Source organism: Microcaecilia unicolor, chromosome 2, assembly GCF_901765095.1.
Source record: "Microcaecilia unicolor chromosome 2, aMicUni1.1, whole genome shotgun sequence".
Lineage (NCBI taxonomy): Eukaryota > Metazoa > Chordata > Amphibia > Gymnophiona > Siphonopidae > Microcaecilia > Microcaecilia unicolor.
The window spans coordinates 228,512,593-228,537,770 of record NC_044032.1 but is presented as its reverse complement, the minus strand read 5'-3'; the positions used below and the strand labels follow the sequence as shown (position 1 = coordinate 228,537,770).

Genomic DNA, 25,178 nt, shown 5'->3' with positions numbered 1-25,178 from the left:
TTGAAAATTCTGCAGGAAACAAAACGCTTCTTGGAATCACTATGGATTGCAATTCCAAGTGTAAAGGGGAAAAGGATAGTGATAGGAGTGTACTACCGTCTGCCTGGCCAGGATGAACAGACAGATGCAGAAATGTTAAAGGAAATTAGAGACTCAAACAAACTGGGCAACACAATAATAATGGGGGATTTCAATTACCCCGATATTGACTGGGTAAATGTTGCATCGGGGCACGCTGGGGAGGTAAAATTCCTTGTTGAAATCGAGGGCTGCTTTATGGAGCAGCTGGTACTGGAGCCGACGAGAGAAGGAAAAATTCTAGACCTACTCCTTAGTGAAGCACATGATCTGGTGCGGGAGTTAATGGTACTGGGGCTGCTTGATAACAGTGATCATAATATGATCGGATTTGATATTAGCTTTGAAGTAAGTATACATAGGAAATCAAATACATTAGCATTTAAAAAAGGAGACTATGATAAAATGAGAAGAACAGTGAAAAAAAAACTTAGAGGAGCGGCTGCGAGGGTCAAAATTTTACATCAGGCTTGGATGCAGTTCAAAAACACCATCCTGGAAGCCCAGGCCAAATATATTCCGCTTATTAAAAAAGGAGGACGGAAGACCAAACGACAGCCGGCATGATTAAAAAGTGAGGTGAAGGAAGCTATTAGAGCTAAAAGAAAATCCTTCATAAAATGGAAGAAGGAACCGACTGAAAATAAAAGGAAACAGCATAAGGAAAGTCAAGTCAAATGCAAAGTGCTGATAAGGAAGGCTAAGAGGGACTTTGAAAAAAAGATTGCATTGGAGGCCAAAACTCATAGTAAAAATTATTTTAGGTATATTAAAAGCAGGAAGCCGGCAAAAGAATCGGTTGGACCGCTAGATGACTGAGAAGTAAAAGGGGCGATCAGGGAAGACAAAGCCATAGCGGAGAGATTAAATGAATTCTTTGTTTCGGTCTTCACCGAGGAAGATTTGGGTGGGATACCAATGCCAGAAATGGTATTCGAAGTTGATGAGTCAGAGAAAGTTAATGAATTCTCTGTAAACCTGGAGGATGTAATGGGGCATTCTACAAACTGAAGAGTAGCAAATCTGCTGAACCAGATGGTATTCATCCCAGAGTTCTGACAGAACTGAAAAATGAACTTGCAATTTATTCTTAAAATCGAGCATGGTAACGGAAGATTGGAGAGTGGCCAATGTAACGCAGATTTTTTAAAAAGGTTCCAGAGGAGATCCGGGAAATTATAGACCAGTCAGTCTGATGTCGGTGCCGTGCAAAATGGTAGAGACTATTACAAAGAACAAAATTACAGAGCATGTTCAAAAGCATGGATTAATGAGACAAAGAGGGGCATAATCGAATGCAAACGCCCATCTCCATGGGCGCCTATCTCCGAGGACGGGTCTGCGAAGGGGCGGGCCAGACTGTATTTTTGAAAAAGATGGGCGTCCATCTTTTATTTCAATAATACGGTTTGTGCCGGGCAAATGCATCGCATTTGGGCGGATTTGAGCTGGGTAGTATCGGTTTTCAGCGATAATGGAAACCAAAGGTGCCCATCTCAAAAACGAAGAAATCCAAGGCATTTGGTCATGGGAGGGGCCAGGATTCGTAGTGCACTGGTCCCCCTCACATGCCAGGACACCAACCGGGCAACCTAGGGGGCACTTGTAACAACTTAAAAACAATTTTAAATACCTCCCAAGTCCATAGCTCCCTTACCTTGGGTGCTGAGTCGTCCCCCCCAAATCCCCCCCCCCCCCAAACCCACTGCCCACAACTCTATACCATTACCATAGCACTTATGGCTGAAGGGAGGCACCTAGATGTGGGTACAGTGGGTTTTGGGGGCGGTTTGGAGCACAAGTGTAACAGGTGGGGGGGGGGGGGGATGGGCCTGGGTCCACCTGCCTGAAGTGCACTGCACCCACTAACAACTGCTTCAGGGACCTGCATACTGCTGTGATGGAGCTGGTTATGACATTTGAGGCTGGCATACAGGCTGGAAAAAAAGTTTTTAAAGTTCTTTTTTTTGGTGGAAGGGGGTTAGTGACCACTGGGGGAGTCAGGGGAGGGCATCCCTGATTCCCTCCGGTGGAGATCTGGGCAGTTGGGGCACTTTTTGTGGACTTGTTTGTGAAAAAAAAAGGGTCCAAAAAAAGTGACCCAAATTCTCGCTTCTGGCGCCCTTCTTTTTTCCATTATCGGCCGAGCATGCCCATCTCTCCTTGGCCGATAAACACGCCCCAATCCTGCTATCACCACGCCCCCGTCAACTTTGTCCGTTCCCGCGACAGACTGCAGTTGGAGGCACCCAAAATTGGCTTTCGATTATATCGATTTGGGCACCCGTGAGAGAAAGGCACCCACCCATCTCCCAATTTGGGTCGAAATATGGGCGTCTTTCTCTTTCGAAAATAAGCTGGAAAGTCAACTTGGATTTAGTGAAGGGAAATCTTGCCTCACCAATCTACTACATTTCTTTGAAGGGGTGAACGAACGTGTGGATAAAGGTGAGCCGGTCGATATTGTGTATCTGGATTTTCAGAAGGCGTTTGACAAAGTACCTCATGAAAGACTCCAGAGGAAATTGAGAGTCATGGGATAGGAGGTAGTGTTCTATTATGGATTAAAAACTGGTTAAGAAATAGAAAACAGAGAGTAGGGTTAAATGGTCAGTATTCTCAATGGAGAAGGGTAGTTAGTGGAGTTCCCCAGGGGTCTGTGCTGGGACCGCTGCTTTTTAACATATTTATAAATGACCTAGAGATAGGAGTAACTAGTGAGGTAATTAAATTTGCTGATGACACAAAGTTATTCAAAGTCGTTAAATCGCGGGAGGATTGTGAAAAATTACAAGAGGACCTTACGAGACTGGGAGACTGGGCATTTAAATGGCAGATGACATTTAATGTGAGCAAGTGCAAAGTGATGCATGTGGGAAAGAAGAACCTGAATTATAGCTATGTCATGCAAGGTTCCATGTTAGGAGTCACAGACCAAGAAAGGGATCTAGGTTTCGTCATTGATGATACGTTGAAACCTTCTGCTCAGTGTGCTGCTGCGGCTAAGAAGGCAATAAGAATGTTAGGTATTATTAGAATGTAAGCTCTTTGAGCAGGGACTGTCTTTCTTCTATGTTTGTGCAGCGCTGCGTACGCCTTGTAGCGCTATAGAAATGCTAAATAGTAGTAGTAGTAGTAGAAACGAATGGAAAACAAAAATGAGGATGTTATAATGCCTTTGTATCCCGGCATAATGCGACCGCACCTTGAATATTGTGTTCAATTCTGATCGCCGTATCTCAAAAAAGATATAGTGTAATTAGAAAAGGTGCAGAAAAGGGCGACAAAAATGATAAAGGGGATGGGACGACTTCCCTATGAGGAAAGGCTAAATCGGCTAGGGCTCTTCAGCTCGGAGAGAAGTTGGCTGATGGGAGATATGATAGAGATCTATAAAATAATGAGTGGAGTGGAACGGGTAGATGTGAAGCGTCTGTTTACACTTTCCAAAAATACTAGAACTAGGGGGCATGCAATGAAGCTACAAAGTAGTAAATTTAAAACAAATCAGAGAAAATGTTTCTTCACTCAACGTGTAATTAACGCAACGTGTAATTAAACTCTGGAATTCGTTGTCAGAGAATATGGTAAAAGCGATTAGCTTAGCAGAGTTTTAAAAAGGTTTGGACGTCTTCCTAAAGGAAAAGTCCATAGACCATTATTAATTGGACTTAGGGAAAATCCACTATTTCTGGGATAAGCAGTATAGAATGTTTTGTACTTTTTTGGGATCTTGCCAGGTATTTTTGACCTGGATTGGCCACTGTTGGAACAGGATGCTGGGCTTCATAGACTTTTGATCTTTCCCAGTATGGCAATACTTATGTACTTATGAACTTGGAATCCCTCTGGAGGAGGCAGCTGTAACAGTGTATCCTTCTGAAGAATCTACCTGTGACATTCTGCATGAATAAAGGAAATATGCTATTGTGGTTTTCAATTGAAAGTTACGCCATGGAAAAGAAAGTCATTTTTATATATATATAAAAAGGATATAGAACAGTTGCCAAAAGACAGAGACTGGGAGGGTTACTATGTGTTTATCTGAGGATTGAGTGGTACAGTGAAAGTAAAGTTCATGGCCGTCTGTGAGTGACTGTTGTTATACCTGGGATTGGTCACATATCTTAATCATCTTCATCACTGGAAGATTGAACATCAGTATCTTGTTAGGAGGATTCTCCACCAACGACTTCAGTAAATGATAATCATCTTGATATGGACAACCTGGACATTGTAAAGATATTTTCTAGGCAAGTATTGTTAGGTGTATTTTCTTATTATGGTTTTCTAATGAATCATGCATGTCAAGCATTTATGTTCGTCACTGGAGTGAAACTCTGTTGTTAAAAAAATTTCTTTGTACAGGCAGTTAATAAATCTCAATGAATAAATATATTGTAAGGCTTTTTGTATGCCTACAATTCAAGGCTGCAAAGCCACTGTCTTTAACACCCTTGATAATTCTTACATTTTAGTGAATCTCTGGAGATTAGCTTGAAGATAAGTGTGAAATTCATTGCATTCTAAATCCATTTCTATCTTTTGTATATAAAGTTTGTGTCTCAGAGTTTTGGATTAATTCATAATATAGGATAGTGAAATCTGCATCTGCAACATAAATCAGTTCAGTTCAGCATCGTGGTATGTAGCCTATGTTGATGCACAATTAAATAGGGTGTTTAAACTTTCAGGACCATAGTATTTGACCAAAATATACTAAATATCGACTCCTGTGCTAAGAGTGTCTGTATAAAGTTAATTGTAAGGAATTTTCTGTCCAGTTATTATAAATTATCATTTATATAGAAATTTACATTTCATTTATTTTTTTTAATTGCATCAAAACTAGAACCACCCAAAACCAACACTCCAGTTCCTAAGGCAGACAACCTTGTGGCTTGTGACAGTACTCACAATGTGAAAACAGATAAAGAAGCTAAAAGGGACAACATTGTAATTGAAATCTCAGCCACAGGTATGTATTCCATTGTAATACTGCTGCTAATAGTAATTTGCATCTCAGCATACTTCAGATTTGAAAAAGTTAATTAGAGTGCAGCTATTATTGGAATGAGTGACCTAGCAGCACATTTCCAAAGGTGAAGGAGGAAAGAACAATGATGTTATTACTCAGTCACAGAAAAACAGAGTACAAGGAGGCAGCTGTTTAAAAAAGAAAAGAAATACCAAAACTTAAACGATTCAGATTACCGAATACTTCAAGAGCATAAGGAATTAAAATAATAGGAAAAACTAAAGTAAAAGTATTGCTTTGATTAAATCCCACACTGTCTTATGCTTCATGTACAGTGGCCTGTCTGACTGTTGCTCACTGCCAAGATGTTTCATGATGGGACTTAGTGCACATAAATCATGAGAACAAAGATGTGGAATAAAACATAGCATTTTAGGATAATTGTCTCTCTCATAATTACACTCCTTGATTGTAAAGTCTTTTAGATGAATAGTTAATGCTGAAATTCAAAATGAACATACTCTCCTCCATCCTTTCCTCCTTTTGTTTTGAAGAAATTTTATTGAATTTTAAATAATAAAGTTACAAACAGTAGAATGAAATCACTAACTAAGAAAGTATAATGGGCAAATTTCCATCAGTTATCAAGAAACAAAGTATTACATTAGTCAATAATAATGTTTAAAGAAAGATAGCATGGGGGAAAAAAGAATAAGGAAAAAGGAATAAGCATGAAAGAAGAGGGAGTAGGGTAAGAAAGGGGGGGAGAGAAAGCTACCAAGTAGTTATCTTCAAATAATATTCGTGTTATAAACAAAGTTTACAGATATACTATAACAAGGTTTTATACCTTTAACAATGTATATCAAATTGTACAGTAGTAAATATTATTCACAGGGAACTCAGAATGACATGATTGTTTTGTTGTAGATGATGTTTAAGTGGGAGCCATACCTTATTCGTTTGCAAAGATGTTCAAAGTTTGATTGCAATAGATATTTAAAATTTCTGTATGTGTAGGACTGTCACCAGAAATGAGAATTGAGAGTAGAATTGTCTTTCTAATTGGCTAACACCATTTTGAGAGCAATTACAATAAACACATCATATAATTTATAGGAATATATATCTAAAGAACTTTGAAAATCTAATGAACCAAATATAATTTTGCTGATGGACAGATCTTCAGAAAGGTGGAGAATGTCAGAGATTATTTGCCAAATTTGGTTCCAAAATTTCAAAGTATTCACACATTCATAAAGTATGTGATTAAGAGTACCTATGTTTGATTTACAAGACCAACAAAGATTACTGTCTTTAAGACCTGCCAGCTTCATTTTGTGTCGGGTCCATATAGATCTATGATGAAGAAAAAAAAGAGATTGCATATAGATCGCTGACAATATTGGTCTACTTATTTTTGTCCAAAACAAAGACCATTGAAGATCATTAAGTTGACATTGGCACTCCGATTCCCATATTGATCGTAGACTAGTTTTTCCACTGAAGTTATGAGAGATTAGGAAGTTATAGATTTTGGAGGCAACATGTCCTTTTGAATGAATTGAAGAAAAAAATTCAACAATTGAGGGGATATCTTTTTTGAGCGTTGACAAGTAGATGCGAGAGGAATCTAGACAGTGTTTCAGTTGAATCCAACAGAAGAATTGAATAGAGTGTAAATCAAATTGTTCTTGAAGGGATAAGAATGATTTCACGACATTAAGTGAACATCTTCTAAAGTCCATGTATTTTTTGATATCATTCTTTCCATTGGAGAGGTCTGTTGTTTATACAAATATTGGGGTTTAGCTATAATGACGCTTGACGATGTGCCAGTTGAAACATCCATTAGTTTATCTAATTAAAGTAAACATGAGAATGCAGAAGAGATCAAAATGTCAGTTTTTAGCTTGCTTGGCAGAGACTGAGGGAGATGAGAACTGAAAAGTGAAAGGAAACTATAACATTTTTTTTCAATTTGTAACCAAATTGGGGAATATACTAAACTGGGTATTAACCACTTAGATGCTTGTTGTAATATAAAAGCTTTGTGATAGGTAAGGAAATCTGGAAAGGATATCCCTGAGTCTTCTTTGGAAGCTTTAAGTGTAGAAGGGGCTATTTTGAGAGTTTTTCCAGACCACAGAAAACCACTTATAAGTTTGTCTATTTGTTTATAAAAGTTAGTTGCAAAAAGAATTGGAAGCATACTTAAAATGTAAGTAATTTTAGGTGAGACTATCATTTTTATAGTATCTAACCTGCCCCACCATGATAACTGTAACGGAGACCAAGTTTTAAGCAGGGATTGCACTATATTTAGAATGTTTTTGCTATTAATTTCTACAGTGGTTTCAAAAGAGGAGACTAAATCAACTCCTAAATATCTTAAACCTTTAGAAGACCAGAAAAGGTCAAACTGAGCTGTCACGTCTGGAGTTGCATATATGTTTAATGGTAATACCTCTGTTTTCTGAATATTTATTTTATAACCCGAAAAATAGGCATAAATGTTTACTAGTTTAAAGAAATGATGTAAGGAGTGTTCTGGGTTAGATAGAAAAAGCATAATATCATCAGCATATGCTGTAACTTTAGATTCAATATCTGCTATTTTTACTCCAGTGATACACAAAGAGGAGTGAATAGCTATTAATAAAGGTTCTAATGCTACATTAAAATGTAATTGGGATCATGGACATCCTTGGCGAGTGCCCCTATGTAAACTGACCGACTCGGAGAGAAAATTATTTGCTAAAATACGAGTTGAAGGGTTATTATATAAGACTTTGATTTTATTGATAAATTCTGTAGGAGTTCCGAACCAGTGTAAGATGTGAAAGAGAAACCACCATTCAACTCTGTCAAATGCTTTTTCTGAATCTATTGACGTTGCTATAATTGGGTCACACGTTTTAGCACGAAAGGAAATGCAGTGAAATAGGTGAGCATTATCAGAGATAAGTCTTTTAGGCATGAAACCAACTTGATTGGGATGGATAATTGTTGAGATAACTTGAGAAAGTCTGCTAGCTAATATTTTTGCGTAGATTTTGTAGTCCAAATTAAGCAAAGATATCAGTCTAAAATTAGCTACTAAGGTAGGGTCTTTATTTGGTTTAGAGATGAGCGTTATAATAGCTTCATTAAAACAGTTAGGAGTAGTTTTGTTTATTTCCAAATTGTCAAAAAACCCTTTTAACGGATTGATTAATTCTCCTTTGAATATTTTGAAGAATTCACATGTAAGCCCATCAGGGCCAGGAGCTTTACCTATATTAAGTGATTTAATGGCATCTAATATTTCTTGTATTTTTATAGGAGCCTTTAAAGTGTTTTGTTCGTTTGTTGTAAAGGAGGGTTTGTTTAAAGATTTTAAGAAGATATTCAAACCTTCTGTATTAACTTGTGATTCAGAGGAGTATAGGGAGGAATAAAAGGAATGAAACTCTTGGAGTATACTTTTTGTGTTGGTAATTGGTATTTTTTTTTGTGCAGAATATAATAATGGAATTTGAGTCTTTGTTTTTTTCCTCTTTAATTGGCTAGCAGATGACTGCTTTTATTCATGTCTGCATATTGTATTTTTTAATGAACAAATAATTCATGACCAGCTTTGAGCGCCCAAATTTTATTATGTTCATATCTGTTTTTAAGAATATATTGGAGTATATTAGGATTTTGATCCATGACACAACGTTTCTCCAGTTCTTTCAATCTAACTTCCAGTTTATTCAAATTTTCATTATTTATTCAAATTTTCATTATTTATTCAAATGAGCAGTTAATGAAATAAATTCACCTCTTATGGAAGCTTTAAAAGCCTCCCAGTTTGTGGTAGGATTAGTGTCGTGAGGGCTATTATGAAGAAAATATTCTTTAATGAAGTTGTTGATTTTGTTTATATTTTCTTCAGAGGGTAGGATAATGGGGTTAAGTCTTCATAGTGGATGTTTAGCTGAGTGTTTAGATTTATGTTGTAATTGGATTTAGATAGGGGCGTGGTCTGAGATAGAGATTACTTCTATGTTGGTGCTTATTATGGAATCTAAAAGTTAATTAGATAGTAAGAAGTAATCTATTCTAGTGGAAATTTGATGTCAAGATGAGAAACAAGTGAAGTCTCTGGTGTCTGGGTTTTGCAATCTCCAAGGATCTAATAAGTGATACTGATTTATATAGGCGTGTAACATGAAGTGTGCTTTAGTGGGGTGGTAGATAGATCTAGATTGTCTATCTAGCCATGGATCTAAAGGCAAATTAAAATCACCTGCCATTATGATCCGGTCATGACCACATTCAGAGATGTGTTGAAAAAGATCAGTAAAAAACTCCAGTACATCTTTATTTGGAGCATAGATGTTTACCAGGATAATATTTATACCTTGAAAGAAAAGTTTTAAAATAATCCATCTACCCCTCAGTATTGATTCCTTTATCAATAAGCTGAAACATTAAATCTTTATGAAAAAGGATTGAGACACCATTATGTTTGCCCAATTCAGGTGAATCAAAAGAGTGACTAATCCAATTTACAGAATTTACATATCCTATATAATAAAACGCACCTCCAACGTTCCGGAACTACGTGTCATCAGTTGAGGAGATGGAGCTTTACAGAGCGCACAAATGCTTCAAGGCTTGAAGGCTTCACTTTCTTGGCTTCAGAACGTTGGAGGTGCATTTTATTATATAGGATGTGCTTGGTGCTTTTCTGTAGCACATTGGGGGAAATTTAATATATGCTGATTAAAGTGGAGAAGTGGCTGGAGAGGGGGCAGGGGAGAGAGAAGAATCACTGGGTAGCTGGAGGTGGACAGGGGACACAGGAGAATCGCTGGGTGGCTGGAGGGGGGGCGGGAAAAAGGAGATTCGCTGGGTGGATGAAGGGGGGGCAGGGAACGGAGGAGACTCGCTGGGTGGCTGGAGGGGGAGCAGGGGACAGAGGAGACTCGCTGGAGGGGGGCAGGGGACAGAGGAGACTCGCTGGGTGGCTAGAGGAAGGGCAGGGGAGAGAAGAGCATCGGTGGGTGGCTGGAGGGGGGGGCAAGGGAAAAAGTAGAATTGCTGGGTGGCTGGAGGGGGAGCAGGGGAGAGAGGAGAATCGCTGGGTGGCTGGAGGGGGGGACAGAGGAGGCACACTCGCACCCAGCACTCACTCTCTCTCTCTCTCTGTCACACACACATACTCGCACATTCACTCTCTCTCTCACACACACAGTCAATCTCACACATACTCTCCCAAACATACACACTCCAAGGAAAACCTTGCTAGCGCCCATTTCATTTGTATCAGAAACGGGCCTGTTTTACTAGTTGCTGTATATTAGGGAGATGAGTTTCTTGTCAAAATACAATTTTTGCACATTGTTTTTTTGAGTGCAAGAAAAGCTTTTTTCCTCTTAATAGGATGTCTTCTCATATCATGGACATTCCAAGACACAATTTCTAAACCAGTCACGGGAAAGGTAATTATAATGACATCAATAACTGTGAAAACTTCAGTGAAAACATGGAGAGGTTCCAGATAAAGCAATAGAGGTATAAGCCGAGAAGAAAGAAAGGATAACAGGAGAAAAAAAATAGTGCTAGAGAAAAATAACAGCGGAACGGCATAAAGAGCTAAATAAAGCTCAGCCTAGACAATATTAAAAGAAGGGGGAGAGAATGAAGACAGAGACTCTCCAAGCGGAGACTCAATCCCCCGTTTGAGAATTTGTAAGTAAACTTTTACCATCTTATATTATAAGAAGCTACTAGGAAGAAACCAGGTGAACAAGAAGATTAACTAAAGGTTATTCATCATAAGAAACTATAACATGTATAGTTAAAAAAAACAGTTAACATATCATAACATAGTATATGATGAAAAATCAAAATACTCTTCTGCGACATTAGATATTATGTTACATCTCTATATCTAGGTTCGCATAGATTAGCAATAACAGTAAACATGAGGCAAATTGCCTATCAGGGGTCATGTGCAGAACTCCTGTGTTGACTCCTAATGTTACGTTTTTAGATAAAGTCAGAGTATTTAAAGAACAAGTTATCCATCCATACCAGTGCTTTGATGTTGATCGATGAATCGTTGAAGAGCTTCTGGTTCTTGGAAGAATCGTGTCTGGTTATTGTAGGTAACAATCATTTTTGCTGGGTAGTGCAGGCCATATTTTGCCCCAAGGTCTTTTAACTTGGGTCGCAAAGTGAGAAATTGTTTCCGTTTAAAAGCGGAGGTTTTTGCAAGATCAGCTACAATAAGGATTTTTCGCCCATTTAGTTGGAGAGGAGTGTGACGAGTTGCGGTAAGAATTTGAAGAGTTTGGGTGAATCGCAGAAATTTAGCCACAATCGGGCGCGGAGATTTCATTTCAGGCCTGAGTTTTCCAGGTGTGCGGTGAGCACCCTCGATTTCCAGAGGCTTCTCAAGTTGAATCTTTAAAGAGAGCGGTATCCAATTTGTGAGAAATTGAATAGTGTCAGAGCCTTCATCTCCTTCTTGTATACCTAGTATACGAATATTATTTTGTCGAATTCTGTTTGAAAAATCTTCCAGGGAAGCCTCTATTTTGGCGAAACGAGATTCAGACAATTGCGATATTCTGTGAGGAGAGTTTATGAAAATTAGAATCTGTTGTATCTAATCTCGATTTAAATTCCTGCATAGATATGCAGTAAGAGTATTCATTTCAGTACTTAGCTCACAGGTTTTTTTCGAAGTGTTGCATAGTGAGATCTTTTAGTTCCTCCATAACCACGTCATTAGCTTGCAGTGTAGATTTAGTGGGCGCCATCTTTATTGGGCTTAGGAGATCGCTCTTTAGCCTTTTTGATCCTGGCAGAGGAGTCGAAGCTGGGTCCTGAGGTGCCAGTTTAGACAAGGGCATGATAGCAGTCCAAGATGATTATTAATATTTTTTAAGATGGTAAAAGAAGACACAGAATATACAATTTTCTTTCACAAACGGGAGAGAGCACGTCACCTGTGCTGCCATCTTGTCAGGCGTCCTCTAGCGCCTCCCCCCCATCCTTTCCTTCTTGACCTAAGGGGACTGGCTATGCTCGCTGGATCTCAACAAATGTGTCTTGGTTGTAGCAGTTCACTTGTCCAAGGAGAGAATATCTAGTTTTTCCATACTTAAATGATAGGCTGCTGACAGCTTAATCAAGGGATCTAGATGTCACCCTCAAGGGCGGGCTTATCAAACCTTGGTTTTGTCATAAACTTTGAAAGTTAATCCTTCACCCTCTAAAAAAGATCTCATTCATAGGTACTCGTCTAGAAATGAATGACTGAAAGCTTTCCTTCTGCAAGATAGAATCCAAAAGCGAATGCATTATGTTCAAAAGGTTCAATGTTCCACATGCATCACAGCCAGAACCTACTTGCAGATGTTTGACCATATGTGTTATGACTGGAGATGTGTGAGCCCTTGTGCCCCGACTGAGCACTGCGAAGATGGAGAGATGCTGTACTCGGTCAGGCAGCCAGACAACCCCTAGCTTCACCTGGGAAGCGACCACCGTTCACCGAGAGTTGAGCCCTCAGCTGCAGGTGGCCACCAGGACTTCTGGAACCGACGGGGTTGCACAGCCGCTGACCAGGATGGCAGGAATACAGACACAGTCCAGCACCAGAACTCCGAATAGGCAAGAATAGTCAAAAATCAGTCCAGGGTCAAGGCAGGCAGCAAACAAGCGAAATCCAAGAATTAGCCAAGGTCCGGTACACAGGAAATCAGGAACAGGAGATAGCCGGCGAACAGCAACTCCTCAGAACAATTGAGGCCGAAGCAAAGAAGGCCTGGAGGCAGTGCTTTAAATAGTGAAGCAATCAGAGCAAACCAAACTCAGGTGCATCCAACATGGCAGCCCCCATAGGAGATCCTCCCACGACCAGATATGGAATTCCTTCCTGTTCTCGTTTAGACAAGATGGCTGCCCCCTCCTGAGCTAGCCAAGATGGCTGCTGCTCTTGCTCCAAGCCGGATGACGGCTGCCGGGTTAGGATACAAACCGACCCATCCTGGAGAAGTGTAGCAGAGCGTAACAATATGGCCTGCACCACGCCATACCTTTTGCTTGCATCAAAATGAGAAAGCCACAATAAGATCTCAAATTCCAATTAAATAAATGTACATAATCTATATCTACCAGAGTTATATTGAAACATAGAAAATGGCAGCAGATCAAGTCTACATGGCCTATCCAGGCTGTCTGTGCACACCAGCTATTAAGCCTGTTGCTTGAATATATAAGTAGCCTGATGGTTAGTGCAGAGGCCTGAGAACCAGGGGAACCGGGTTTGATTCCCACTGTAGTTCCTTATGACTGTGGTCAAATCATGCAATCCTTCATTGCCCCAGGTACAAAATAGGTACTGTATATAATATGTAAACCACTTTGATTGTAACCACAGAAAGGCAGTATATCAGATCCCTTTCCATAAAAGGCAGTTAATCAAGTAAACTAAACTCAGCAATCCCTTTCCAATTCCTCTGTATTTATCCCTTCATTTCTTTTATTCAGATACCATCCACATCTCTACCACTACCTCCACTGGGAGTCTGTTCCATATACTGTATATACATCATTTTTTCTGTAAAGAAATATTCCATTAGATTACTCCTGGGTATAATTTTCTCTTTCTTTCTTTCTTTCTTTCTTTTTCTGAATTTTACCTTATTTTCAGCTTTCTGTACAAGGTTTTGTTCATGGTTATAAATTTGAAATTAATTAAATATAAAATAAGATTATTCCTGGGTCTGTCCTCATTTACCCTTATCCTATGATCCCGTTATTCTAGAGCTTCCTCCCAATCAAAAAAGGCCCAACATGCATATATACTATGGAGGTATTTAAATGTTTATTTCATATGTCCCCTCTCTTGCCTTTCTTTCAAAGTGTACATATGTTACATCTTTAAGTTTATCCACCTATGTTTTATGGTCACCCCCTAAACTGTACCATTCCCTCAGATTTTTGCAGCCCAAAAGCTTAACTTTGAGCTTGGATTAAGGAACTGTATTGTCCTCTGTTTTAGCAGCATTTCCATTAAGTTATTCACCATAGAGCTGTGGTTCCCAGCTTCCATCGTACTTACATACTGTAAGAACGTAAGAACAGCCATACTGGGTCAGACCAGTGGTCAATCGCCTAGTATCCTGTTTCCAATAGTGGCCAATTTAGGACACAAGTACCTGGCAGAAACCCAAACAGTAGCAACAATCCATGCTATCAATCCCAGGGCAAGCAGTGGCTTCCCCATGTCTATCTCAATAGTAGACTATTGACTTTTCCTCCAGGAATTTGTCCAAACCCTTTTTTAAACCCAGATACGCTAACCGCTGTTATCATATCCTCCAGCAATGAGTTCCAGAGCTTAACTATTCATTGAGTGAAAAATATTCACTCGTTTGTTTTAAAATTCACCAGTGGCAGGTCGTGTCAGACGAATCTGACTGTCTTCTTCGACTGGGTGACCAAACAGTTGGATGTGGGAGGGGTGCTTGATGTGGTATACTTGGATTTCAGCAAAGCCTTTGACACAGTTCCGCACAGGCGACTGATAAATTGAGTGCCCTCAGTATGGGACCTAGAGTAACGGATTGGGTTAAAAATTAGTTGGCTGGTAGGAAGCAGAGGGTAGTGGTAAATGGAGCTTGCTCTGAAGAAAAGGATGTCGTCAGTGGAGTACCGCAGGGATCTGTCCTAGGGCCGGTTCTTTTTAACATCTTTGTGAGCGATATTGCGGAGGGGCTGTCTGGTAAGGTTTGTCTCTTTGTGGATGATACTAAAGTCTGCAACAGGGTGGACACCCTGGAGGGTGTGAATGACATGAAGAAGGACCTAGCGAAGCTAGAGGAATGGACCAATATTTGGCAACTAAGGTTTAATCCCCAAAAATGCAGGGTCATGCACTTGGGTCGCAAAAATCCGAGAGAACGGTACAGTATATGGGGGTGAAGGAAGAGCGGGACTTGGGGGTGATTGTGTCTGATGACATAAAAGCTTTCAAACAGGTAGAAAAAGCGACGGCCAAAGCCAGAAAGGTAGAAAGATGCTTGGGTGCATAAAGAGAGGCATGACCAGCAGGAAAAAGGAGGTGATAGTGCCCTTGTATAAGTCTCTGGTGAGACCCCATTTGGAGTACTGCGTGCAGTTCTGAAGACCGCACCTACAGAAAGATATAAACAGGATGGAGTCGGTCCAGAGGGCGGCTACGAAATTAGTAAACAGACAGGCTTATAAACCTCAACATGTATATGCTGGAAGAGAGGAGGGAGAGAGGAGACATGATAGAAACGTTTAAATATCTCAAGGGCGAGAGGGATCCAAGATGGCGTCAGAGTAGGACGCAGAAGAGGAAAGCTGCTCTTGAAATAATTTAAAAATACTAAATTTTCTTCGCTGAGCATGCCGAAGAGAAAGGGCAAACCCAGAGGACCTCCTCTCCCTGGGACGGAGCCTACCTCTTCGAGGCAACTTCCTATTTCTGCGTTTATGGTATCCACACCGGCGGGCGCGTCTGTGACTGAGGCGGGGAAGAGCCCCGGTCTAGAGAGCGAGTTTTCGCTCAGCCCATTAGGTCCCGCAACTCCTCCACCACCACACCTAGACGGAGCCGGGGTTCCGAGCGAGGAGAGCAACTCGAAGGAGCGGCAGACCCCATCGCAGGAAGTGGTGTCAGCAATCAGTCCAGAGGTGGGGATTTCTTTGCCAGGTATGGCGGGAGTAGAAACTGCAACGGAGGGGACTCGAACAGCTGACCTCGAGGAGGAATCATTGCTGCACGCCATCGTTTTACAACCCCTGGTGAAGCCCCAAGTAATATCCTTGGACTCTATTTGGTCAGCCCTTGAGGTCTTGCACAAGGTTTGTACCTCATTTATTACTGTCTCATTGAATAATGTTAATCAACTAAGGGAGATAAAGGAATCTGTTGAGACTATTTTGATTAAACAAAGAGCTTTGGAAGGGGATCTGGTTAAAGTGAAAGAACAACGGGCCCAGATGGCAGGAGACCGTTTAATAATTCACAGGAAAATTGAAAATTTGGAGAACTCGAGAAATTTGAATCTTCGTATACTCAATTTTCCACAAACAAAATATCTTTCTGCTAGAGAAATGTTTAAAAAATTTCTTAAAGAGATATTCAAATACCAAGATCAATCTCTTCCTCCAATACTAAAAATATACTATATTGGTGATAGAATTTACAACAAAATTCCTCACAAGGAGCTTCTGTTCAACAAGAAGTTCCATCAGAGACACTGGACTTAACAGAATTTCTTGAACAGTCAATAGAGGAAATTAAAACTAGAGCAACAGTAATTATTACCTTTGTATTCTTACAAGATAAAGAATCATTGCTCCGTTTATATTTCAAAAATTTGCAACCAGAATTTCTGGGTGGTAAAGTCCTGATTTTTCCAGACATCTCTCGATGGACACAACAAAGAAGGAAGAAATTCTTGGAATTAAAACAGAGAGTCCTGGGGGTCACTGCGTCTTTCCAACTGAGATTCCCTAGCAAATGTTTGATTTTCTTCAAAGAACATAAGTATATTTTCTTTGAGCCAGAACAGTTGAAGAATTTCCTAGATGCAAGACAGCAAGAAAGCATGACAAATAGATAGCTGGACTGTTTAAGAAAGGATAACCGCCTACTCAATTTGATTTGATAAGTAATTCTTGTTTAATTCCAACTTCCTTTGGTAAAGCGTTGGATTCTTTCATATATTTGTGGACTATAAAAGCACCTACATAGTTTAAACATTTTCTTTTCTAAGAAATTACATTGATATTGTTAATGGTTCCACTTTGTGGACTTAAGTTGGTGTATCCTTCAAAGATTTATTTGTCTTTGTAAATATGAAAATCAATAAAGAAATTAAACATAAATATCTCAAGGTCATTTATGTACTGGAAGAGAGCCTTTTTCAAATGAAGGAGAGCTCTGGAATGAGGGGGCAAATGACAAAGTTAAGAGGGAATAGGCTTAGGAGTAACCTGAGAAAGTATTATTTCACAGAAAGGGTGGTGGAGGCGGAGAATGGCCTCCCGGTGGAAGTGGTGGAGTCAAGAACTGTTCCAGAATTTTAAAAGGCATGGGATAAGCATGTGGGATCGCTTAGGAACAGGTAGAATTGGGGGTTACAGAGGATGGGCAGACTGGATGGGTCATTTGGCCTTTATCTGCCATCATATTTCTATGTAAAAGTATTTCCATATAACTTCATTTTATGGAGAAGAGCCAAATCTGCTTGTCTTCAGTCATCTGGAACCTCTTACATCTCTAAAGAATGAGTTTCTCCTGAATTGGATGACTATATATTTTTGTAAATAAAGATGGAAGCATTTGAAAAGACCAGATAGCAGAGTTGTCAGAACTTCTCTAAATTCCCTTAATATTCTCAAATGTACCCTGTCCAGCCCCATTGCTTTGTCTTCTCTAAGTTTAGATTATTTGAGGTCTACCTCACTTCTGTTACTATATGTGTTTGTTTTCTAAGGTCCTATTCCCAGGCCTTCATTTGTTGATCAATTACTTTTGAGGTCCTATTCCCATCCAGCTAATGACTCTCCCATCCCATCTTGACAAAGTTAGTTGAGTAAACTATCTCAGCCTGTTGCCTAATACTAAACCACACCATCCAATTATGACTGGATGCCTTAAATAGGAATTTTCCTTATCGTCTTACCAGACGCTTGGGTTTGTGCCGTCCTACCAACAAGTGGAGACTGAGAACTACTGAGTTGTCTCAGCAGGTGGTAGACTTCCTGTGCAAACTCTGATGATCTCGTAGGTCTGTATTTCCATTTCCTTAGTCAGTCATATTTTTTAAAAAATGGCAGCGGGGGAGGGGAAGGTTCAGGGTTTCAGGCTTTTCCAGAAAAACAAAAAAAAACTGTATTTTTCTGGCTGTTTATTAATTTATTTGTTTATTTATTAGGGGTGTGACTCCTCCCCTCTCTGACCAACCCATTTCATAAGGGGTTAGGTTACACAGAGCTAAAATTTACCCTCCACTTCTTTTGTTTTACTAATGTCTCCTATTGTAGCTGTTAAGCGGCCCAGGTTGGAAAGAGTAGAAGATCAGGATGATACACTTTCTGTAGTCTCTGGAGCAGAGGAGGAGCTAAATTTAAATTCAGCAGAGTAGCAGTTTGGACTAGAAGAAGACCTTCTCTCTGTGGGGGATAATTTCCAACAGAAGAGGATCCTTCTGTGGTCCATATTTTAGATAGAGGACTGGCTACTTTAATTTCCCAGGTTTTGTCCATGCTTAAGATTTTGGTGAATAAGCCTAGTTCTAATTCCGGTTTCCGGGACCCCCTTTTGGTTGGTATCAGAAAGCCTTCCAGGTGTTCCCCATCATTCAGGTGATAAACACGATGTAATACCCGCAAGCAAGCCTTCTCCGGAGTAGCCCCCACACTCTGGAATGCACTGCCTGAAAGGCTCCGCTTAACACAAGACTATCTCTACTTCAGGAAGCAGGTGAAAACTTGGCTCTTGAAGCAGGTGAAACTTGGCTCTTCAACCAGGCCTTTAATGGAAGAGGTAACTAACTTGTTAGTCTCACTGATATACACACAAGGAGTGACTCGGGCTGCATATACTGCAGCAGGACATGTTTATCCACTCCTACCCTAGCTGGTCTGGTGAATAAAAAACATATTTGGTCATACCCATCTTGACTATACATTGACACGGATATGCAAGAAAAAAAGAACCTCCTATCTCTAGTGTCCTTTTTTTCATTGCCAAAAAAAGCTTCCTTTTTTGCTGGGTTTGTTTTGTGACGTCTGGATAAATCCACATCTTTTCTCCTCCAAAGAGGGTATTATTAGTGTCTCATAATGGCATTTAAGTCCTGCTCAAATACCAAAGACACTATCCACCTTATTTTCGAAAGTGATGGGCGCCCAGATTTTGACCCAAATTGGGAGATGGGCGCCTTTCTCCTGTGGGCGCCCAAATCGGTATAATCAAAAGCCGATTTTCGGCGTCTTCAACTGCAATCTGTCGCGGAAACGGGCAAAGTTGACGGGGGCATGTCGGAGGCGTAGTGAAGGCGGGACTGGGGCGTGGTTATCGGCCGAGGAGAGATGGGCGCCCTCGGCTGATAATCGAAAAAAGAAAGGCGTTTTTACCATGAATTTTGGGTCATTTTTGGACCCTTTTTTTTCCATGAACAAGTACCCTAAATGACCACATGACCACCGGAGGGAATCGGGGATGATCACCCCTGACTCCCCCAGTGGTCACTAACCCCCTCCCACCATAAATAACAAACTTTAAGAACTTTTTTTCCAGCCTGTATGCCACCCTCAAATACCATACCCAGCTCCATCACAGCAGTATGCAGGTCCCTGGAGCAGTTGTTAGTGGATGCAGTGGACTTTAGGCAGGTGGACCCAGGCCCATCCCCCCTACCTGTTACACTTGTGCTGGTAAATGGGAGCCCTCCAAACCACCCTCAAACCCACTGTACCCACATGTAGGTGCCCCCCTTCAGCCATTAGGGTAATGGTGTAGCGTTGTGGGCATTGGGTTTTGGGGGGATTTGAGGGGCTCAGCACCCAAAGGAAGGGAGCTATGGATTTGGGAGGTATTTAATTTTTTTTTTACTTTTTACAAGTGCCCCCTAGGGTGCCCGGTTGGTGTCCTGGCATGTGAAGGGGACCAGTGCACTACAAATCCTGGCCCCTCCCACGACCCAATGCCTTGGATTTGTTCGTTTTTGAGCTGGACGCCTTCGGTTTCCATTATCGCTGGAAAACGAAACCGCCTAACTCAAATCCGCACAAATCCGATGCATTTGCCCGGCACAAACCGTATTATTGAAATAAAAGATGGACGCCCATTTTTTTTCGAAAATACGGTCTGTCCTGCCCCTTCACGTACCCGTTCTCAGACATAGATGCCCGTGGAGATGGGCGTTCACGTTTGATTATGCCCTTCAATGAGGGTTGATCTTTCAGCACAATTATCCAAAGTTTGTTCTAATAGAGCTGAGATATTTTCCAAATCCACATTTGTTTGTATTGGATCAGTTTTTTTCCTCTCTCCCTAGTGAATTCGCAATATAATATATTTTGTTTACAGGGGGAATGGCTTCAAGAGGAAATTTTAAATTTTCATTTAAGTATCTTTTGAACAGTTCAAGCGGAGAGTTCCCTGGGAGTTTTGCAAAGTTCAAAAAACGCAGATTTAGCCTTCTATTATAATTTTCAATTTGCTCAATCTTGCGACGGACATCATTAATATCTTTTAATACAACTTTTTTAAATTCTTGAAGAGAGTCTACTTTAAGAATTTTCATAACTTTAGTTGAAGTTTTTTGTTTTACCAGCTCTATCGTTTGTTTCAGTTGCTCAAACTTCTCATTTAAAACATGGACTTCTCCAGAAGTTTTAAGTAGAGTTTTATTCATTTTATTCAACTTTGTCCAGATCAAGTTTAGATTTACCTCCGGAATTTTTCCTGAGAAGGACTTCTCAGGACACGGCGTTGGTTGTAGCAGCTCGTCCCTCTCTCGGCGCCTCTCCAACCACACTTCTGGTGGTGTACTAGGTCGTCCCTGGGGCTGCTGACGCTGCCGGACACGGAGGAAGCAACTGCGATGGAGGGGAAAGGGAAGCATCTTCAACCTGTGGAGATTCCGCTTCTCCGGTTTGCTCCACAGCAGGGCTGCTTTCCCTTAGCAGTTGGGAGGTAGGTGTAAAAAAGCGATCCAAGCTTGGTTGAGTCGGTGTTGAGGTAGTGGAGAGCGAAGGGACCCTTTTCACGACCCCTTTTCTTTTAGTATGTGGCATTTTTTTTTAAAGAAAAAAGCTCGTACTCAAGTAAGCAGGAGCGTTGATCACACCGTCTCTATGTGGTGGCCATCTTGTCCCCCCGGGCACACCCTCTTTGGGGGATGCTTTATATGATTTAATCAGAGCTACTTGAAAAAATATGGCTCTCCTTTTATCTACTTGATATTGTCTCTGGCTCAGAAATTGATCTGCAAATGTTACTTCTAAAACATTTCTCAGTAAATTACATTTTAAAGAAGGTTTGCTTTTGGTGAGGATTTAGAAAAATTAGTTAAAAGTCTATCTGAGTCCAAGGTTCCTAAGCTTCCAGAAGATCATCCCAAACTTTTTTAGACATTTTTCAGCTAGAGGACACTTTTAAGGAGTCCAGGAGATATAGACCTGGAAGAGTGAGTGCTACTCAGCACAGTAAATTTCCTTTCTGAGATTAGTCCTTTTGAAGCAGCCATAGAGGAGGCTGCAATTTCTCTTTAGGAGCACTGGATACTACCAAAAATTCTCAATGAAGGTTTGCGGGCCTACTTTCTGGTGCCATTTTACAATCTCAGATAACCACAGAATTAGGAGTTATTCAGAATGGTTAGGCTGTAGAGTTTGCTCAGCCTCTTCTTGAGTAATTTTTGCAATTGTCCCGTCGTTCTCGCCTAAAAGTGGTGGCAGTCCAAAAGACCTTATTCATGTTGCTTCAGTTAGAAACACTCTGGAAGATAGAACAGGACATTATTCAATTTATTTTGTAGCTCCAAAGAAAGAAGGTACTTTCTGCTCGATTCTTGATCTCAAAGCAGTCAACAAATTTCTCAAAGTTTGAAATTAGTGATTGTGACAGAACAGCACGGAGAGATTCTTACTTTAGATTTAATGGAAGATTACCAACACATCCCCATAAGGAATTCTCATCAATGTTACCCAAGATTTGCAGTCTTAGGACAGCATTTCCAGTTTTGTTTTCTACCTTTTGGACTAGCCAAGGCACCGCATATGTTTACAAAAGTGATGGTGGTGAGGGCAACCACCTTATGCATAGAGAGAATTTTGGTCCATCTTTATTTAGATGACTAGTTAATAAGAGGTATGTCATTCCAAGAAAGCAAAATAGAGGGGAATAATCGAACGGCGCTGGCGAAATACATGGCCAGCGATGTATTTTGGCGGCGCTGCAAACAGCTGGCCAGACCCGTATTTTCGAAAAAGATGGCCGGCCATCTTTTGTTTCGATAATACGGTTCCAGCCAGCCAAATGCATTGGATTTGGCTGGGATTTGAGATGGCCGGCTTCGTTTTTTAGCGATAATGGAAAGTTATGTCGGCCATCTCAAACCCCAGCCAAATTCAAGGCATTTGGCCGTGGGAGGAGCCAGCATTTTTAGTGCACTGGCCCCCCTGACATGCCAGGACACCAGCCGGGCTCCCTAGGGGTCACTGCGGTGGACTTCAGAGAAGCTCCCATGTGCATAGTTCCCTTTGGGAGCTGAGCCCCCCAACCCCCCCCCCCCCCCAAACCCACTACCCACAAATGTACTGCACCCACTAAAACTGCTCCAGGGACCTGCATACAGCCTCTAGGATATGTTGCTGCTGTATAACTTTGGCACACCAGTTCACACCTGAAGACTAATCTCTCTGAAAAAGTCCTTTCTTGAAATAACCACGTTTACTCACAGTTAACTGCAGATCAGAGGTTGTGCCCCACTGGCAAAGAGTCCCCCGGTACTAAGATTAGCAGTAGGTTAGAGCTGGCACAATGGTGTACAATGCCCTCTTTCAGCACCATTCAAGGTAAGAACTACATTTTCTGACGTGGGTAACACAGGAAAGGGATCTAAAACTGTCTTACAAAAATGGCCACTACCGCATGGACTACAACAGGAAACAAAACAGGGCACACTCTGACCCAGTAAGCAGGGGGAAAAGCAGAGCCTACCAACTACCAATACCTATACCCACCACAATGCATTGCCGATATGACTCTGCAGTGCAAATAACAGAAAAGGTGCCACACTCACCCCAGAGCCACATCACAAGCAGGCAAAGGCTGTCGGAGGACAGAACACATTCTGCTGTCATGGAGGTGGGTACGGCATTTGAGGCTGGCATAGAGGATGGCAAAAAAGTATTTGTAACCTGTTTTTTATGCTGGGAGGGGGTTGGTGACCACTGGGGGAGTACACGGAGGTCATCCCCGATTCCTTCCGGTGGTCACGTGGTCAGTTCGGCCACCTTTTTGAAGCTTGGACCTGAAAAAAAGGGACCAAGTAAAAGCGGCCAAATGCTCTTCATCGCCGGGTTTTATTTTCCATTATGGGCTAAAGCCGGCCATTTCGTAACACCACCCATGCCCGCCCATGTCCCGCCTTTGCGTCGCTGCCAACACGCCCCCTTAAACTTTCGCCGACTCTGCGATGGGAAAGCGGCGATGGTGTCAAAATAGCAGCTTTCAATTATACCGATTTGGCAGCTTATACGAGATCACCGGCCATCTCCCGATTTGTGTCGGAAGATGGCCGGCGATCACTTTCGAAAATGAGCTGGATAGTCACCCAGTAAATGTTGCATTTCTTACAAGAGTTGGGATAGTTGTCAGTTTCTCCAAGAGCAACCTTACCCCATCCCAACATTGGAATATTTGGGGACAGAGTTCAACACTCTCCAAGGCAAAGTGTTTCTTCCTGCAGTGAGAAGGGAAAATCTACAATCTGAAATCAGAAACCTCTAATCCTATAATCAGAAATAAACCTGAAAAGATCATGCAGGAAACTAGAATGAACCTGGTTGAATACCCAAGACACTTAACACAAATATACCTGGAGAACACAAATCAAAATATACAAAGAAAAGATAAAATTGGAAAAGCAGAAATACTACAACCAGAAGGTGATTGAAAGCAGCAACTCTACATGCTCCCTATTTCAGCTAGTTAAATCACTGACCAAACCAACACAAACAAACTCAGAATCTAGCTTAACTGCAGAAATTCTCACACCTTCCTTCCAGGAAAAGCAGAGAAACTACTCCATGCTATCCCTAAGGCATCAGCACCAGAGAATCCAATAACAGAAAAACTAGAAGACAAATACCCTGCAGATTGCCAATGGTCTAACTTTACAAAAAACTTTCTAGACCTCAAACCTACAATAAAAAATTTCTCAAAGGGACAATGCATCCTTGACCCATGCATAGTGGACTATCTTAAATCAGCACCAACAAAGATACTGAACTACCTAACCATACTAATAGACTCCATGTTAACTAAAGGATACTTCCCAGAAGAACTGGAAGGAATTATACTTAATCCAATAATCAAAGGAGAATCACTAGACAAGAACTTACCCAACAACTACCAACCAGTAGCAAACATACCCACCATAGCTAAGATCCTGAAAACCATGGTTGCCACCCAACTACAAGACTACATGGAACACCACCAACTTCTGGATCCAATGCAATCAGGATTCCACTCTAAATACAGCAAAGAAACAGTACTGGCAGGCCTTCTATTGGAACTGCAACTTCTCTTGAATAAAGATCAGCAAATTTTCATTATGCAGCTAGATTTATCAGCTGCCTTTGACCTGGCCAACCATGAAAACCCTCTTAACAATGCTTGAAGAAGTAGGAGTGGGAGACAAAGTCCTAAACTGGTTCTCAGAATTTCTAAAACATAGAGCCATTCAAGTCAAATGGCAACCTTCCCAATCTCAGCCATGACCCATGAAAGATGGAGTCTCACAAGGCTCTCCACTCTCCCTTATTCTCTTCAACTTCTGTCTCAGAGACAGGGAAAATATTAGCCCATATAAAATCCAGTATTACACCTATCCGGATGACATTATCCTTTTATTCCTGGGAACAAACCCACCATCAGTATACTCACTGATGAAAGAAGTCTTCACGGTGCTATACAAGTGGTTTTGCTCCTGAAACTGAAAATCAATCCTGACAAAACCAACATATTGTGGGTGGGAAACAAGACAGCAGGAATCCCAGACTTGCTTCTTGAACTGGCAGAAACATCAATACCACCGAAAAACTAAATCGGACTCCTGTGAGTATGGATAGACTCGCACCTCGATATGCCTTCACAGATAAACAACCTGACATATAAATCTTCTCCGACATATGAAATATTTACTGGACCAATCCCAATTTCACATTATAGTACTGGCTATGGTCCTTACAAGACTGGACTACTGCAACATAGTATATTTAGGCCTGCCAGACAAATCACTCAAAAGACTGCAAATAGTTGAAAATGCAGCAGCTAAATTGATAGGAAGAGGTCGCTGGTCTG

At 41.0% G+C, this 25,178-nt stretch overlaps 1 protein-coding gene across 1 annotated transcript in view; it reads left to right on the top strand.

The window, feature by feature from the left end:
• Window positions 1-25,178, top strand: part of SHOC1 (shortage in chiasmata 1) — a 93,275-nt gene that overhangs the window by 6,239 nt on the left and 61,858 nt on the right. The window contains exon 2 of the mRNA XM_030193763.1: window positions 4,931-5,056. Within this exon, the coding sequence (XP_030049623.1) occupies window positions 4,931-5,056 (126 nt within the window). The remainder of the gene's footprint in view (window positions 1-4,930; window positions 5,057-25,178) is intronic.